We start from the raw sequence: 16,702 nt of genomic DNA on the forward strand, positions 1-16,702 counted from the left end.
TTAAACTAAAAATTCAAATTGATAAAACATAAAACAAGAAATGAACATGTAAATAAGTTATAGAAATTCATATATAAGATGTTTGGGACTAGATTTCACCCACTACATCTTCTTGTAACTTTAATAGACATATATATTTTAATTCTTCTCCTACAATATTATCTAGATTAGAGTCACTCAATACTAATTCCTTAGTAAAGAGATTCTAAGTTTCCTCCCTTAAATATCAATTCCTTGCATATTTAAAAAGGAGAACTCACATTAAAAAAATCCTTTAAAAATTAATGATTTTAGTTCTATTTCTACATCCAATCCCAACAAGAAAAGGTTAGTTAGTCATTTCCATGAGATCCAACTCACAAAGAAAAAAAGAAGAAGAAGAAGAAAGAAAAAGTGTCATCGTGTTGTTCCTAAATGTTAGAATCGCCTCCGAGATCTTCAACATGATGGCTTTGGTGTGGAGTGAGAGAGTCCCCAAATGAGAGAGAAGGTCCCTATTTTATAATTCAATTTGTTTCCTTTTATAACAGGGTAGAAATTGCCTAGCCACATCTATTTTGCTGGGTGAAAATGAGATTTATTCAACTTGAAGTAAAATATTCGCCAGACCTAATATGCTTTGATGGGAATTTGGTTTGTTTCTTTTGCTTCTCCCTCCTATTTTGCCTTCAAAATAAGTTCTGTTTGTCTTTCTCTCCCAAATCTTGATTTTTCCACTTAGTAAAGATTGCACCTAACAAGAAATATTATTAATATTAATGGGCTAAATAGTTATAATATATAAAGTAATTTACTAACTATAATTCTTCTAAAAGTTAACTAATTTTGAGTTTTAAACAAAGAAAAAGACTTGGAAGAAAAGTTATATGTCTTATTTTCAACAACCAATTTAAATAAATTTGATATCTAACAGTATCTCATGCTTAATTTCTAGTTATTTCTCAATGCAGTCAAGGATTGCCTATATGGTTGCAGCCGAACCAAGACTAAGTCACTGACTTCCAAGTTCACATCCTTTCTCCTCTTGTCAACCGGGCTTTGATGGGGTTATTTTATGGTATAAGAGGATATTTTATAAGGGTTATTTTTATAAGGTTATTTCACACACAACTTCACAATGATGAGATATTGTTCGTTTTGGACCTAAGTCCTTATGGTTTTACTTTTGATCATCACCCAAAAGTCCTTTTAATCATTAGAATATATGTGTGCTTTATAAACTGTTATTTCTTATCTTATTTTATCGATGTGAGGCTTGTTTGTATCCTAACAATTCGTCCTTCAAACAAGGGACCTAACCTTTCATGTAGCGGAATCTGTCTTTGTATATTACATTATCACTTATCACTTTATAAGGGTTATAATTTATTGGTTGTCACCAAATCCTACTTGCAGCTCTGATACCACTGATGAGATTATTTTATGATATATGTTTGAAGGGATATTTTGTAAGAATTATTTTTATAAGGTTATTTCACACACAATTCCACAATGATGAGATATTGTCCACTTTGAGTTTAAGCCCTCATAATTTTACTTTTGGTCATCACTCAAAAGATCTCTCTATCATTGGAGTATATGTGTGTTTTATAAGTTGTTATTTCTTCTCTTATTTTATCGATATGGATTTATTTGTATCCCAACAAGCTTTTCATGATTTCCTGAGACTGCATCAAATTTTGTTTTAGTTGTGATATTAACACATCACAGTTGACTAGCAATTTCTGTAGGTCTGGAGGATCAATGGTACTAGTATTGTACCTTGTTAATGTTGGATGGTCCCTTCCATAAAGGGATTTAAAACGAGTCATGCCTAAACTCATTTGAAATGTGGCATTGTACCAATATTCTACCCTGACAAAGTTCTGAACCAATTCTTAAGATTATCAAAAGTAAAACACTACAACTACATCTTAAGGCACTTGTTTAAAGCTTCAACCTAACCATCAGGTTGTGGATGATACGCATAGCTCATGGAAAGAGTAGTGCACTGTAGTTGGAATAAGTTTTGCCAAAACTTACCGGTGAAAACCTTGTCTCAATCAGAGACAATTGACTTAGGAACCCCATGTAGTTTCACAACATTAGACATGAGTACATCAGTTACACTTTGTTGGAGTAATCTGATTTGAGAGCCATGAAGTGACCATATTTATGCAAGCGATCCATATCCACCAAAATGATAGTGTAACCAAATGATAGGGGTAAACCTATGATGAAGTCCATGGCAATGTCCTCCCAAAGTTGTTGAGGAATTGGCAAACAGAGCAAGTTTGCACAAACTCTTTGATATCAAATCGCATATTGGGCCAATAGAATTGGGATATGACTTTGGCAAGGGTTCTTGTTACACCAGGGTGTCCTCCAATAGGTGAACTATGATATTCCAACAAAAATTTTGTCATGAGGGGACTGAAAGAAGGTAGTACCAACCTTTTCCAATATAATAGACCTTCCTTAACAACATAATTTGGGTCAGGTCCAATATTTTGTTGATAGAGCTGAACGATGTTGCTCAAGTGTTCATTGGTGGTAATCTCTTTCCTTAAGTCAATCAAAAATTGGCATTGAGGCTTAGACCAAGCCATCAGCAATAACTTGGAAAAGACATCGACAACAATATTTTCCTTGCCGAGCTTGTTATTCTATGGTGAAGTTATAGTCGATGAATTTGTGCCGCCAAGCTTATTGCTCTAGTGTATGTAAGGACTAATGCATGAGGCTTTTAAGGCTCTTTCGATTAGTTCTAATAACAAATTTGTGGCCAAGACAAGTAATGTATAAATTTGGCCAACGCTTGAGTAATAAGAATAATACTATGGTGTAGGTTGATTGTCATTGCATTCTTGGAGCCAATTTCTTTGAGAAAAATGTAATAGGATGACCATTTTGACTAAGGACAACACCCACACCGAGGCCGAAAGTAACAATAGTCTTCAGTTTCACAAATGATGCAGTAGCTGCCTCACACCAAAAGAATGCCTCTTTTTTTAGTAAGTTAGTGAAAGGGGCAACTAAGGTAGCATATGACTTCATGAATCGTCGATAGTAGCCTATTAAACCAAGAAAACTCCTAATCTATTTGACATTGATTGGGGTAGCCAAGATAATACCATCTTGGATTTTTTGTTTGTCCATAGCAATCCCGTGACCTGTGACAGTATGCCCAAGATAGTCAACCTTTGATAAGCCAAAAGAGCATTTGGAAAGCTTCACAAACAGCACCTGTTGTTGCAAGGTAGACAAGACAAAAGCCAAATGTTGTAGATGATCATGCCAGGTAGGGCTATATATTAGTATATCATCAAAGAATACCAAGACATATTTCCGTAAAACAGCTTGAAATACTTGATTCATTAAGAACTAAAATGTGTGCATGAGTAAGGGCAAATGGCATGACAAGCCATTCATAGTGGCCATGATGAATCCTAAAGGCTGTCTTGTATACATTTGTGGGATTAACCAAAAATTTGGTGGAAACCGGACTGAAGATCAAACTTAGAAAAGTATTAAGCACCACACAATTCATACAGTAATTCATATACAGTTGGCATAGGAAAATGATCTTAAATAGTAATGGCATTTAAAGTTTTATAATCTGTGCAAAATCTCCGAGTGTCGCCCTTTTTTTTTAACCAACAAAATAAGAGATGAAAATGAGCTCGTGCTAGGGCATATAATACCTTGTTGCAACATTTGTTGAGCCATCTTTTATATCTGTTGGGTATCAAAATGTATGTGGTAATTGGTTTTGAATAATGTGTAGGTTCTCGGCGTGTACGAATGGAGAGGTATGAAACCAATTCCTCCGGAGATATGGCTGCTTCCCTACTTTCTTCCTTTCCATCCAGGTTCTCATGAATTTTAAACTACTTAAGAATATGTTTACAACTTTTACTTTCGAATTCATAATAAATCACACATTTTACTGTGCTTGCACTTGCAGGAAGGATGTGGTGTCATTCTCGACTGGTGTATCTACCGATGTCGTATTTATACGGTAGAAGATTTGTGGGTTCTATCAACCAAATTGTTTTATCCCTCAGAAGAGAGCTCTACACCCTTCCTTATCATCTACTCGACTGGAACTGAGCTCAAAATTTATGTGCCAAGATATATATCATTCTCTCTTTTTTTATTGTAAGTTATATGTCTCCAGCTCACGTAAATAGCTCATATCTACTCACGACTCAAGCAGAGAAACAAATATTTGTAATATTGAACAAAAAATTATTAATCTTACTATAAAGGAAATATATCTGATAATAATATGTTGTTAACAAACTATTGCAGGACGATTTGTACCATGAATGCCCAATGGTTCAAACTATTTTATGGGGTTTTCTTCACAATATTGGGGAACCTCTTCTCGTCCACTGGCCCTGCTGCAAACTAAGGGAGAAAGCACTCCATTATGTAATACAGCATATACACTATCAGATGAAAACACTAACTACAATTGTATTGGCTCCGTTAATAAGGTAATGGTATTTAATTTATGGAGATGGAAGAAATTATTCTTTTTATTTTAGTCATAAAGTATAACTCCTTCCTAAACTATAGAGGTAAAGTGGGGTCACGACTTCATGATTAAATTGGAGATCAAATTTCAATCATGAGTTAACAAACATAAATGCCAAACTACTCCCCTTAACTTTTGGCAACAAATTATTTACACATTAATTATCACATGTCTATTCCTTTCAACAATATTCATAATTTAGCTATTCATGGATATGAAATGTGTGTAAAGAATAAATAACTGAAAACATAAATTTCTTTAGAGAGATTATAACTAAATCTTGTACACATAAATATTAGACTGTAAAACATGAAAGTCTTTAATTGTAAATCAAGTAATAATTATTACACGCTTCATTAAAATAGAACAAAATGAATTAGTTATCTTTAACATGATCATTCATCAAACGAACCTTTTAATATAATCTTACCCTACTATCATAATAATAATAACATGAAAAAATAAGGGTAAGCTTATATGTAAAAGAAACACATATATAGAAACAATTAAGCTAACTATATAAACAACATCAATTGCTCAGCAACAATTATATGTCAAACTCAACAACACAACTAATCATCAACTTCACAACATAGTAACATAATTATTCAACTTATCAACACAACAACTTAACAATATAACATTTTAACTTCACAACACAACAACTTTTATCCATCATCACGCATTTTAATTAAGAGATCTCTTGAACATTGCATGGGCTATACTGACACTTATAGAAGCAGGACAGGTATAGCAAAGGGACGAAAATCATCTGTCCCCTATTCGTGTCCTATTTCCTGTCCCACCAATCAATAAAAGTCATGTCAATTATATAGTCATGTCATTCTAATTTGAGTTAGAATAAAAAACTAACGGAGTTAAAAAATAAATTAGAATAAAAAACTAACGGAGTTAAAAAATGTAACCGCATAGGGGTTCCACAATGTAGAGGGTGATCCATATGCTTTGTTGAGGAAAGAAAAAACTATCCAAAAAGAAAATGGTAGTAACTGCAGGCGGCAGCAGCACCCTCCTCCTTCACTCTTCACCACTAAACCTCTCGCTGCTTTTTTCGTTGAGATGTTTCATATTATTACTTTCCTTTTCTCGCTGCTTTAATTCATATTATATGAATTATGATTTCTTTTTTAGGTTTGAGTATTACTTTTGTTTGTATACAAATGAGAGACGCATAGGGGTTCCACAATGTAGAGGATGAGAAGAATTACAAAGCCTACAAGTGTGGGGTTTTCATTTTCCAGGTATTAATGTTTGAATCTGTTCGCGGAAGAATGTAACAAAACATGAGAATCGGTTACATTTTTTAACTCCGTTAGTTTTTTATTCTAACTCAAATCAGAATGACGTGGCTATATAATTGACATGGCTTTTATTGATTGGTGGGACAGGAAATAGGACACGAATAGGGGACAGGTGATTTTCGTCCATAGCAAAGAACCTATTTTTTTAGAATCATAATTCTTAGGTCATTATTTATCTATTTTATGGTAAATAGGCCCAAAGAGATGCAATGGGTCATCATTTATCTATTTTATGGTAAATAGGCCCAAAGAGATCCAACTCCATTGCATCGTGCGGCAAAGGTTTTGATCAATTCACAAACGGAAAACTGGGAGTTTCCCCAACAGGTATGTAACAAGTCACAACCACTATTTCAATACTGTAAAATTAATTTTTTATTAATCCATTTGTACATAAACCAAGCCAGCATGTCAAGCTAAGGTAATCCTTCTTATTTTAAATGGGATAAATGTATTTCGATACAGTCATGGTATTCTAGTTATTGATTAGCTACTGATGTAAAGAAAACATGATAGCAAACCATACGAAACTCTGATCCTTTTAAATCCGTTTGTCACAAGTGATCTATACATCTCCAAGTACCTAACATGATTTTGTGTAGGAAGGAAATCACGGGTCTTCAACAAGCATTGTACTTCCAATTACTCTACATATAGAAACATCTTTCCCATATGGGCCCTTGGAGAATATCAAAGCTGCGTGCTGCTTTGTCCTGGCAAAGGATAAAAAGAGCAACAGCATAATCATGCAAAAACAAGTCCTAAGATATTATTTTCTGATTTTGTATATTACTTTCCCCATCTCTTGTATCTACCGTCAGCTACAAAACTACCAGTAAAGGAGAAAAAAAAGGGAATAAACGCTTGTAAATTTCTATTAAATAAAGCACAGATGAATAATGTAAATTGCAATTTGGCTGTGATACAAATTCGCGTTACAAAAAAGGCTCAGGCATGTTGTGCACACCATACTATTTTATCCCGTTACAAGAATTCCTCGTCAAGATCACCCTCAAAAATTGACAATGATAATACAAAAACTCATCACCATCTTTTAACAAATTTGCTGCCCTGACTTTTCTAACAATCCAACGGAAAGATGCAAGAACAAATGCTTGCCATCACTAATTCAATATTTTGTTTTCATTTTCTTTGTCTTTGCTATCACTCGAGGGTCGCCATTTGCAAGTTGAAGGTTCGTCACCTAAATTTGGGAATTACTAAGAAACGCAACCACACACCTCGAACTTTGAAATAATTTATCTACCCTCTGCCATACCATGCACTGAATATCTAGAAGCTTCCTTGCCTTTTCTTGCAAGCTTGACTGCTGCCGAATTGTCTCACCATGTATCTGGCAAGATGAGAAATTTTTAAACATAAAATCAGCAAAAAAAAAAAACAAAACAAGAAAAGGAATATCACATTCATTTAAACAAGATAAACAGTCAAACTTGCAAAAGGAAAGAAGTCCCTAACCTTCAAAAATAACCTGATGACAGCTTGTAGAAACTCAAAATTATTTCTTGAGGAAAGCTCATGAATAAAATAATCTAGAAGCCGTTCTATTGATAGCAACTCAGGTCTCTTCTCTGCTTTTTGTTGATCACCATCATCATCATCATCAATGATCTGAAACATTCGAAGCTCCATATCCAGAGTTGATGGAGATAATCCTTTAATATAATCAGTGAATGCTGCATCTGTAATATGGAATGTTAAATGTTAGAGATGCTTGCAATATAAATTTTCAGAGAAAAATTATAATTAATTGACCACAATCAACATACAAGATGCACATAAAAAGAAAATAGATGGACTCTTACAATTGTCTGTCTCTTTTGAGCTTTGAAGAAGATACAGAAAACGTGATTGTGGCATATCTAATCTTGTCTTCTTCATTTGGTTTTCATCATCTGTTCCATTGTTCTCCTTTAATGATAACTTATCAGACTCGAACAATATTTCCCCAGAGAGGGATGGAACGGAAGGCAAGAAGAATGGAGCTTTTTCAGGTTTTTTCGGAGGCTCAATAGGCTTATTGCGAACCTGGAATTTATAGTTCATAATCAACAAGCAGGACAAACTAGATATCATTTATGAGCATAACAGAATATAGAAATGAAAATGAAGGAAATACGGGGATGTTTGGTTTGTAAAAAAGCTTTCTGCTTTCACTTTTAATTACAAAAATGCCATCTTGTTTTCATTTTGTTTCCTATATTTAAAGATTTGAGAGGGGAAATGATGAAAACAACTTTTTATAGTTTTACATTAGAAAATTGGAAACAAAGTGAAAGTAAAGTGAAATTTTTGTAATTATAAGTGGAAACAGAAAATGAAAATAGAAAACATTTTTCTCAAACCAAATCCCCCTAAGGTTTCACACAAAAGTTCGTATCATGAGAAGGAATACTGCTGGGAAGTGAAGACCTTTATAATGTCCAAATTGATCAAGTTCTGCCACTGGCTCTTAGGCAGTAGTGAAAGTGTAACTAATTCCGGTATTTGCTTATCTTGAGTTGGAAAATCCAGTGCATCTTTAGGTTGAGATGCATTCACCAGCTCATCAGAATGCTCATCTCGAGAACGTTCTGCAGAAGAGATAGATGGCAACTTGACACTCACAACCTCTTTTCCACTTGCGTACGAATCTACATTTGAAGTACTAGAGAACATCGACTGGTTTACCCTGATAAAATTTCTCACTGTCAAAAATGTTTTTTGATTAACATATTTAACTTCCTCTCAATTAATAGAACCATTCAACGTCATTTAATCACAAATAACAATTTTCCCATTCAGTATTGTCCGTAACTTTCAGCAATATAACAAAACCAATATTTTGTTTGTTCCAAAGAAAAATGATAGTGGAAATGTTTTACATGGAGAATGTCACCTCAGCTAAGCATACATCTCTAGTGATTCTAGAAACAACCTTCACTCGAGAAAATCAGTATCCTCATCTTATAATGAATTTACACGCCAAAGCCGAAAAAAGGATATATATCAAAAATGCAATAAACATTTGAAAAAATGGAAAATGTTATCCGCAAAATTATGTTCACTGTGCCTAGAAAATAAATTTGAAAACTTACCATAGGTATACTCCATTTTTATCAACATGGGTAGTTGCTAATATATCCATGTTTGGGGACAGAGATAATGCTGTGATAGGTACATCAACATGTATTGCATCTATCTGTCTTGCTAAGATTACATCCCAAATTCTAAGACTTCCATCCATACTAGATGACAGAAGCCACTTCCCATCATCACTGAAGCACAAATCTGTTATACGATCTTTGTGGCCTTCAAATTTACGAACAAGTCTAAGAGCCACGACATCAAACAATCGAATTGTTAAATCATCTGCTACTGTAGCCAGGAGACCTAAAAATTATTAAAACTCTAATCACTTCATGACCCGAGTGTATGAATCATACAGCAGAAATTTCTCTCATCATAATTATTTTTTTAACAAAACAAGAATTAGGAATATACAAAACACATGGATAATAGAATAAGAAAAGTAACAGATTCAATTTACCATTATAACGATGGTAAACAATCTTAACAACAGAACAACCAATCTCCCATCTTGATTTAAGATCACGTTCTTTGAAATTCCAAACCTGCAATTAAATGTACTATATCAGTATTTCCAGTGTAATGTAGCTATGCTAACCAGAGTGATTACGATTGCTCTTTATTAACTTTAACAAGTGGTAATTAGAGAGCCTTCAAACAGCAAATAAGAACCTTTATATCTCCTTGGTATCCTGCACTTATCATGAGAGTATTTGTTGAGTCACAAGCAACTCCAACTACTTCACTATCATGAGCACAACTTCTTGATTCTGACAAGTCAATGTAAGTACCCCTGCTAATTCCAGATTGAAGGTTAAACCTTTCAATCCAACCACCTGCTGTCCCTAGAAAGGCAAAATTGCCACAAGCACTGATGGCACAAGCCTGTTACCATATGAAAGCAGTAGTCAGCGAAAACCCATCCCTGTTAGTCAACATGCTTTTAAATATTGACAACCTAAGAAAAATGCCACATTTGTATTGTTATTATGCCACACATCCAATGGATTTTCCGTTATTAAAATAAATTTGAAACAACAAAACTAAGGAACTAACATAAGTACAACAATTTTCACATATCGCCTTTGAAAGCAATGATTGTCAGGGAACAGAAAATATTGAATGGAATGGAATTCCTAACCTTTACAGGTGTTGGATTTTCAGGGCATGGATTCAATACATGCTCACCAAGAACAAAATTTTGAAGTCTCCAAACATATGCCTGGGCAGTATCCATATGACAAGTAACCACGTTGCACCAATCACGTTCTCTAATTTCGGCTGAAGTTCACACAAGAAAAGATTATGTCATACTTCTGACAGCAGTTTATATAATAAATCCATTGAGCAAAGAATTCTGCAAGTGTGATAAAAGATAAACTACATACACATGTATGTCTATTCTTTCACTCAACAGCTAATCTGGGACAATATTTGGTGATTGGCTTCTAAAGCAAATGGTATCTAAAGGCGTTTCCTTAACACATGCAGAGAGATTAGGCAGCATTATTCTTATTCCATTGATGTTTTCTCCTTTCCTTTGTTATTTAATTTTTAACCTGTTTTCTTATGAAGGACCCCTTATCCTGCAAGTTCAGAGTAACTTTCTCCTATCTCAATGATTTTAACTCCAAAATTGTGACAATTACTAAATCTTAATCAAACTAGAAGGAAGGTAACACAAATATTGTCATTCACCATTGACCTGTGTAAACCTATGGTTATATAACCATCAATCATTCATTTATCAGTTCAACTTCATTTATGCTTTTAACAAATCAAAAGAAGCAATTCATATAAACATCAAGTCATTAGCTGAAGTTCCATTTATAAGTTTGGTCTTTAGCACAATTCCACCTGAATGAAAAAAAATGCCAAAACAGAACTTACCACAATCAAATGCAATCACAGGCTTTAATTTTATTTCTTCCACCTGTGCAACACACATACATACAAATCATAAGAGGATAACTAGATAATTTGAATTCAAGTACGTAAAACACAAGTTGCAAACTTAGAGTTCACACAAGCAGCAGTTATTTTGTAATAACAACGCAAATATAACTAAATGCACCATAATCATTAAATTGAATAAAGTAAGGTTACCAACTACCAGATATTTTCAATAAAATATGGATTGTTCAAAAACAAAAAGAAAAGAATCAGAGTACCACACACTTCTTATTCCACTCGTTACCCATGTTGACATATAGCTTAAGCCCAATTGAGGCATTATCACCTGAATCCATTTACAAGGTTGATTGGGATAAAAGCTATCAACAATCTAATAACCAGGTTTTATAGAATTAAAATAATTACAATCTCCCTTTTATTGACATTCAAGTTTGAACATGGCATAAAAGAACCATGATGTACTGCACTCAACAAATACAAGATGTCAACAAATCACGAGTTGAATCTAAGTCTGAACCATTGAAAGATCCAATTTTACTCTTCTCTGACAAGTTTGTTGAAAAAAGAGATAGAATCTGCAGGTTGAAGCACCATGAGCTGGTTCTAGCTTAAAAATATTTTTACTAGAGTGAAGAGTTTAAAATAAAAAACTCAAAACTCAACAGAAAACAAAGGAAATCAAAACATACTACTCAACCCACCAGCTACGCAACCAGAACTACCCGTAACTAACCAACCCCAGCAAAGTCTGTGGCAAAACAGCTCCAAAAGTCTTTATGTGCAGTTTCAACAATAAGTCAAAACAAGAACACCAGTCATACCTTCACTTTCAGTTTCTTAGCTCGTTTAGAAACATGCCGTTGAGAAAGCTCCCTGCTTTGTTGATCCTAATAAAATTTCAATAAATACATAAATGTTGTAAATGTGGGGAAAGTAATTGAGTACATAATGCACAGAAAACAGGCAGAAAAGATTAAGCTATGAAGTATAGCCAATATAGTAGAGGTGAAAAATAAATATGCATGCCAACCAGCTCGAGAATTAAAATATAAATATACACTTAATAATATCCGAATGCACATTGGCATTGCATCCAAAGAACTAGGTAACCATACAAGAAGAAACAAGAGAAAAGACTATTTCGTTAATATGAATTAGCAAGGGACTAGCTATGGTTGCATCCTTGACTGGTGATAATAGGCAACAATAGACTCCAGACAACTGTTTCATGGAATAAATTTTTCACGGTGATCTTTAATAGTCAGAAAATCGTCTGACACGTTGGCAATGTTGTGTATATTTTTTTTTTTCCTGAAGAAACTAGAGAAAAGGCTATGATTTTAATACGAATTAGCAAAGGACTAGCTTTGGTTGCATCCTTGACTGTTGATAATAGGCAACAATGGACTACAGACACCTGGTTTCATGGAATAAATTTTCAGAATGATCTTTAATAGTCAAAGAAAATTATCTGCACACATTGGCAATGTTGTGTATAATTTTACCTGCCAGTATCAGTAATGAAACAATAAACTCTTTTTTCCAAATAAATAGGGACATTTTTTTTGGGAGGAGAGGGAGAGGGGGAGCATAATTAGAACAAAACAATATTTCTCTAGAAATACATCCTCTATAAATGAATTATAACCAACCTGAACTACAGAGAAAAGACGAAAGGCGCGATCCTGACCTGCTGATAGAATATGTCTTCCATTGGCATAAAACCTGCCATATATTTTGCAAGCATGAGTAAGTAATGTGGTACATGTTTAATTAAAAGTACAAAATCACAATCATTATGTAATAAGGTCACAATCCGGAAAAAAAATCCGAATAGCTTAATTTAAGCCATTTGATTAAACATCTTTCAGGATAATGAATCTTCCTTTGCAAAAATAATAAGTCACCCACAGAAAAGGAACAAAAAAAATCTCAAGCAAAACTATATAGCTCTATATTCCCTCGGCAAAATAGCTCCTCACATAGAGAGACCCAGAAAACAATAGTTTTCCAAAGCATAATTAATGATCAATAGAATTCTTCCTTCAAAAAAAAAGTCCAATCATTACTTTCTAACCAAATGCACCACAGTATAATATTTACAGACATTAACATGTACATAACAAAGTTGATCAAAAAACATTCATATATAAATAAACTGGAAAACAATTATTACTTTATGCAAAGGGGAGGGGCACTATGCCCACTTCGAAACCGCAAGAGACGAGGATCACCATCACTTGTATCAAAAATCCACATCTGAGGAAAAAAAATACAGATATTTTCTCACATCATCAGGAGGAATGGTTAAGTAAAAAAGTTCAAAAAATAATTCACACCAATTGTGAAAATTGAAAAACTTTTATCCTTCCATAGAATAAATTATCCTATTTATAGAACCAAAAAAGTTTCTCAGAAACACTTTCCATTAAAAGGAAAATGAACCAAAATGGACCATGATATGATCACAAACTTCAGCCATGATAATAACTAGTAAAGTACAAAGGACTAAATATAGTCCAGTATAAAGTCATCAAGCTGGAAACTAATAACTATATTCACTCAGTAAAGAATACTAAAATGTGGATTGAGGCCTAACTTAACACTATAAAATTGATTTGTAAAGAGAGGGTTGTCCCCCACTTATACGCACTAATTTGTCTAAACCACTAGTTGATGTGAGATCTCCAATATACGCTGAGAATTAGACATCTCAAAGGTTAAGTTTGCATGATTGAACATCTGCGGGTGATCCGATAATAGCCTGATAGTAAAGATCACAATAGGTCCAACAACAATCACAATAATAGACTTTAATACTATCTTAGAATGTGGGTTTAATTCTAACTCAACCTTACAAAAACTTAGCTGATTTTATTCACTAAAAATTAATAATTTTCTATGAGAAGAAATTATCATTAATGAAAATAATGTTAAATTGCTAATAATTGGTATCATATTGCAGACACCCAAGCTTACCATCTTTTAAACAACTTCCTTTTTTTTCTATAAAATTTGAACAGATAACCATCTAAAGTTACACTCAAAAGAATATTCTTCAGGTTAATTTAAACACATATACACATGTGTGCATCTTCGTCAAAATAATTCTTACCTTAACAGAGTTGTCTGCTGATGAACTCATTAGCACTGGTTCATTAGTAAAAAAATGTAGTGATGTGATCACGCTATCATGAGCCTCTCTTACAACTGACTGGAGCCTTTTCTTTTCCAGATTCCATATGCTTATAACACCAGATGAACCTCCTGAAGCTAGAAGAGGCTGTCCATCTAAAATAGGTGAAATAAATAAACCAAATAAAATAAGCACAAACCACTAATTCACTAAATAATATAAAAAAACTTGAACAGAAGCAGTTCTTCGATTTAAGTAATATATTCTTATTGGAAGAAGACAATGGGTTAAATTCTCTGACAGGGAAAAGTAACACAAGAACACTAAAGAAATATATTCTATAAGACAAATAATCAAGTTGATTAATACCACAACCCCATTTTAGTACGTCAAGCTGGACGTATTCAATTTAAGGAGGATCAAAAGAATTCTGAGACTCTTAATGGTAAAATGTTGGTTGTTCAAATATCACAAGCAATTAATTTGAAGAAGGCTTCAAAAACACATGTATTATTGTATTAGCAAGTAATTATGTAATTTACTTAATGATCTCATTATCAGTCAACAGAAATCCTAAAAGATATTAATCTTTTTTGTTCTAAAAAATAAAAAATGAGACAAATTAAAAGTAGAGACAATACAAAATTAAATGTTGCTTAAGACGAACAAAATACAAATAAATTATCTGTAAAGTAGTATGACATCTACAATAAAAGCACTGTAACAAGTGCAATGCATGAATGAATTTGAATAAAAACCTTTCTGCTCCTACCAGTACTGAAAGATAAGGCGGTCACTGAACCACGTGAAGAATGTGTAAATGTAACCAACTCTTCATCGTAACGAATGTTGTGAACATGAATCCTTCCGTCTATGCAGCCAATTGCAACAACATCTAAGGCAGGGGATGAAACACAGCAGGAGATGGGTGAATTCCATCCCTTAAACTCGAAAATCTTTTTCTTTGTGCTAATGTTCCAAAGCTGCATAGGACCTTGCTCACTCCCAATAAGAACCTGCTTACATGCTTCTCAATCATAAAGAAACCAAAATACAACTTCTATGAATATTCTGAAGAGAGAAGGATGTTTACCTTATTTAGGTAAGTGTCCGGATGCATTATGCAGCTGGGGCTAAATTTCTCACCTAGCATTATGTGCCCAAATGGAACAAGGTTCTCATCAATTCCCTTAAATGCCCACAAGAACATGTTGCCACGAACATCAACACTGATAATATGATCTCCGAACAACAGAAGCAGCTTAACCTTAACATTATGATTGCTCCAAGTTGCAACCTGAAAAGACATCCAATGTTAAAATTTCTTAAAAGCTTTGAAATAACAATACAGAAAGAGCAGAGCATTATGTAGAGAACCTGGTGAGCACGCTTGAAAACTGCAATGTTGTTTCCATACGCAGCAAAAGTGTAATCGCGATAGGAAGCAAGAGCATTAATCTTCTTCGGCAGTTGAGGACCTTCACGGAAAATTACAATTATTAAAAGAACCAAAAATTATTAAGTTTCCAGAGTCTTATTAAAAAAAAAAAAAAAAAAGAGGAAAAAGTAGAGTCTTACCAACGAGAACCAAATTGAGCTTGGCACACTGCAGAGAACAAATTAATATCAGTATTAGTGAATTTAACAAATAAAAAAATAAAAAAAAACTAATAGAAGTCCTTTACACGAGGGTGATAAATTACATTATAAATCTGAAAAGCCTTTCCAACGCTGACAGTAACGAAAGTTTCAGTGCCGAGTCTCTGAACAGAGAAGGGGACGCTGCTTGTGATGCATCCGATTGCTCTGTAAGGTTCAAATATGCCCATAATTCTTATTCTTCTGTTTGGTTTCTATGGTATGAAGAAGAAGATGGTTTTAACCCAACACCGCCTACTCACAGTGCTCAGGGTTTTGGAGTTAGGGTTTTATGTTGCGCTTGCGCAGTTGAAATGAAAACTAACACGCACTATTCCCTCCCTCTCTTTTAATCATTGTTTTTTCTTCACTGATGCGCTTTAATTAATTTTAATATAAAATAGTAAAATTTTAATTTTAATTTTTAAACATAAATTTGACATTCATAATTTATATATTTATTATTATTTTATCGTGTATTATATATAATAAATTATATATAAATAAATATTATATTTAAATACATAAATTATATTTAAAATTTATATAAATAAATATTTTTAAACATATAAATTACTTTTTAAATTTATGATAAGTACTTTATATTATAGTATAATATTATTTTATTTATTATTAATTTGTTTTTAAAATATTAAAATTTAATTATAATAATTATGAGAAATAAAAATTAAATTAGATAAAAAAATTAAAAAATTATTAAAAATTTTCTCATTAAAAAAAATCTTAAAAATACTCTTGTGAAAAAAAAATATACATATTTAATATATAAAAATTAATTATAAATTTTAAATATTCAAATAAAAAACTCATAAATATCTTTAATAAAATTGTATTAACATTTCGATTCATGCAATGAGTTATTTTTTATGTGATTACTTTATAAAGTACATTAGTGAATATATTTTTTATGACAAAATATAAATGTTTTTTTTTAATTACATATTAATATTTTTTGTATATATATATATATATGTGTGTGTTTTTTTGGAATTGCATATTCATATTTTGTATATATTCATTATATTGATGTTCTTGTCACATTTGAGTAATTTTATATTT

General features: G+C 32.8%; 1 protein-coding gene and 2 long non-coding RNA genes across 4 annotated transcripts; 1 reads left to right on the forward strand and 2 right to left on the reverse strand.

Moving 5' to 3' along the window:
* Nucleotides 1-263: 263 nt before the first annotated feature.
* Nucleotides 264-2,685, reverse strand: LOC145956435 (uncharacterized). The gene is made up of 2 exons (XR_014432747.1): nucleotides 2,023-2,685; nucleotides 264-733 (listed from the first exon to the last, which is right to left on the reverse strand). It is a non-coding gene; the product is annotated as an uncharacterized LOC145956435 (long non-coding RNA).
* An 891-nt stretch (nucleotides 2,686-3,576) lies between these two features.
* LOC145956434 (uncharacterized) lies at nucleotides 3,577-7,200 on the forward strand. Of its 2 annotated transcripts, XR_014432746.1 has the most exons (5): nucleotides 3,577-3,851; nucleotides 3,947-4,140; nucleotides 4,294-4,481; nucleotides 5,675-6,171; nucleotides 6,447-7,200. It is a non-coding gene; the product is annotated as an uncharacterized LOC145956434 (long non-coding RNA). The 2 variants fall into 2 exon arrangements; XR_014432745.1 differs by having other exon boundaries at nucleotides 3,593-3,851; nucleotides 5,675-7,200.
* LOC109804188 (transducin family protein / WD-40 repeat family protein) lies at nucleotides 6,697-15,945 on the reverse strand. Its single transcript, XM_020365980.3, has 18 exons — nucleotides 15,688-15,945; nucleotides 15,563-15,590; nucleotides 15,362-15,462; nucleotides 15,078-15,281; nucleotides 14,757-15,000; nucleotides 13,964-14,139; nucleotides 13,025-13,107; nucleotides 12,501-12,573; nucleotides 11,670-11,735; nucleotides 10,825-10,867; nucleotides 10,076-10,215; nucleotides 9,607-9,819; nucleotides 9,395-9,479; nucleotides 8,943-9,237; nucleotides 8,278-8,536; nucleotides 7,671-7,893; nucleotides 7,324-7,547; nucleotides 6,697-7,198 (listed from the first exon to the last, which is right to left on the reverse strand). The coding sequence occupies exons 1-18, from the start codon at nucleotides 15,811-15,813 to the stop codon at nucleotides 7,049-7,051; spliced, it is 2,733 nt and encodes a 910-aa protein (XP_020221569.2). The 5' UTR covers nucleotides 15,814-15,945; the 3' UTR covers nucleotides 6,697-7,048.
* Nucleotides 15,946-16,702: the final 757 nt, after the last annotated feature.

Source organism: Cajanus cajan, chromosome 1 (assembly GCF_000230855.2).
Source record: "Cajanus cajan strain Asha chromosome 1, NIPB_CcT2T_4, whole genome shotgun sequence".
Taxonomy (NCBI): Eukaryota; Viridiplantae; Streptophyta; class Magnoliopsida; order Fabales; family Fabaceae; genus Cajanus; species Cajanus cajan.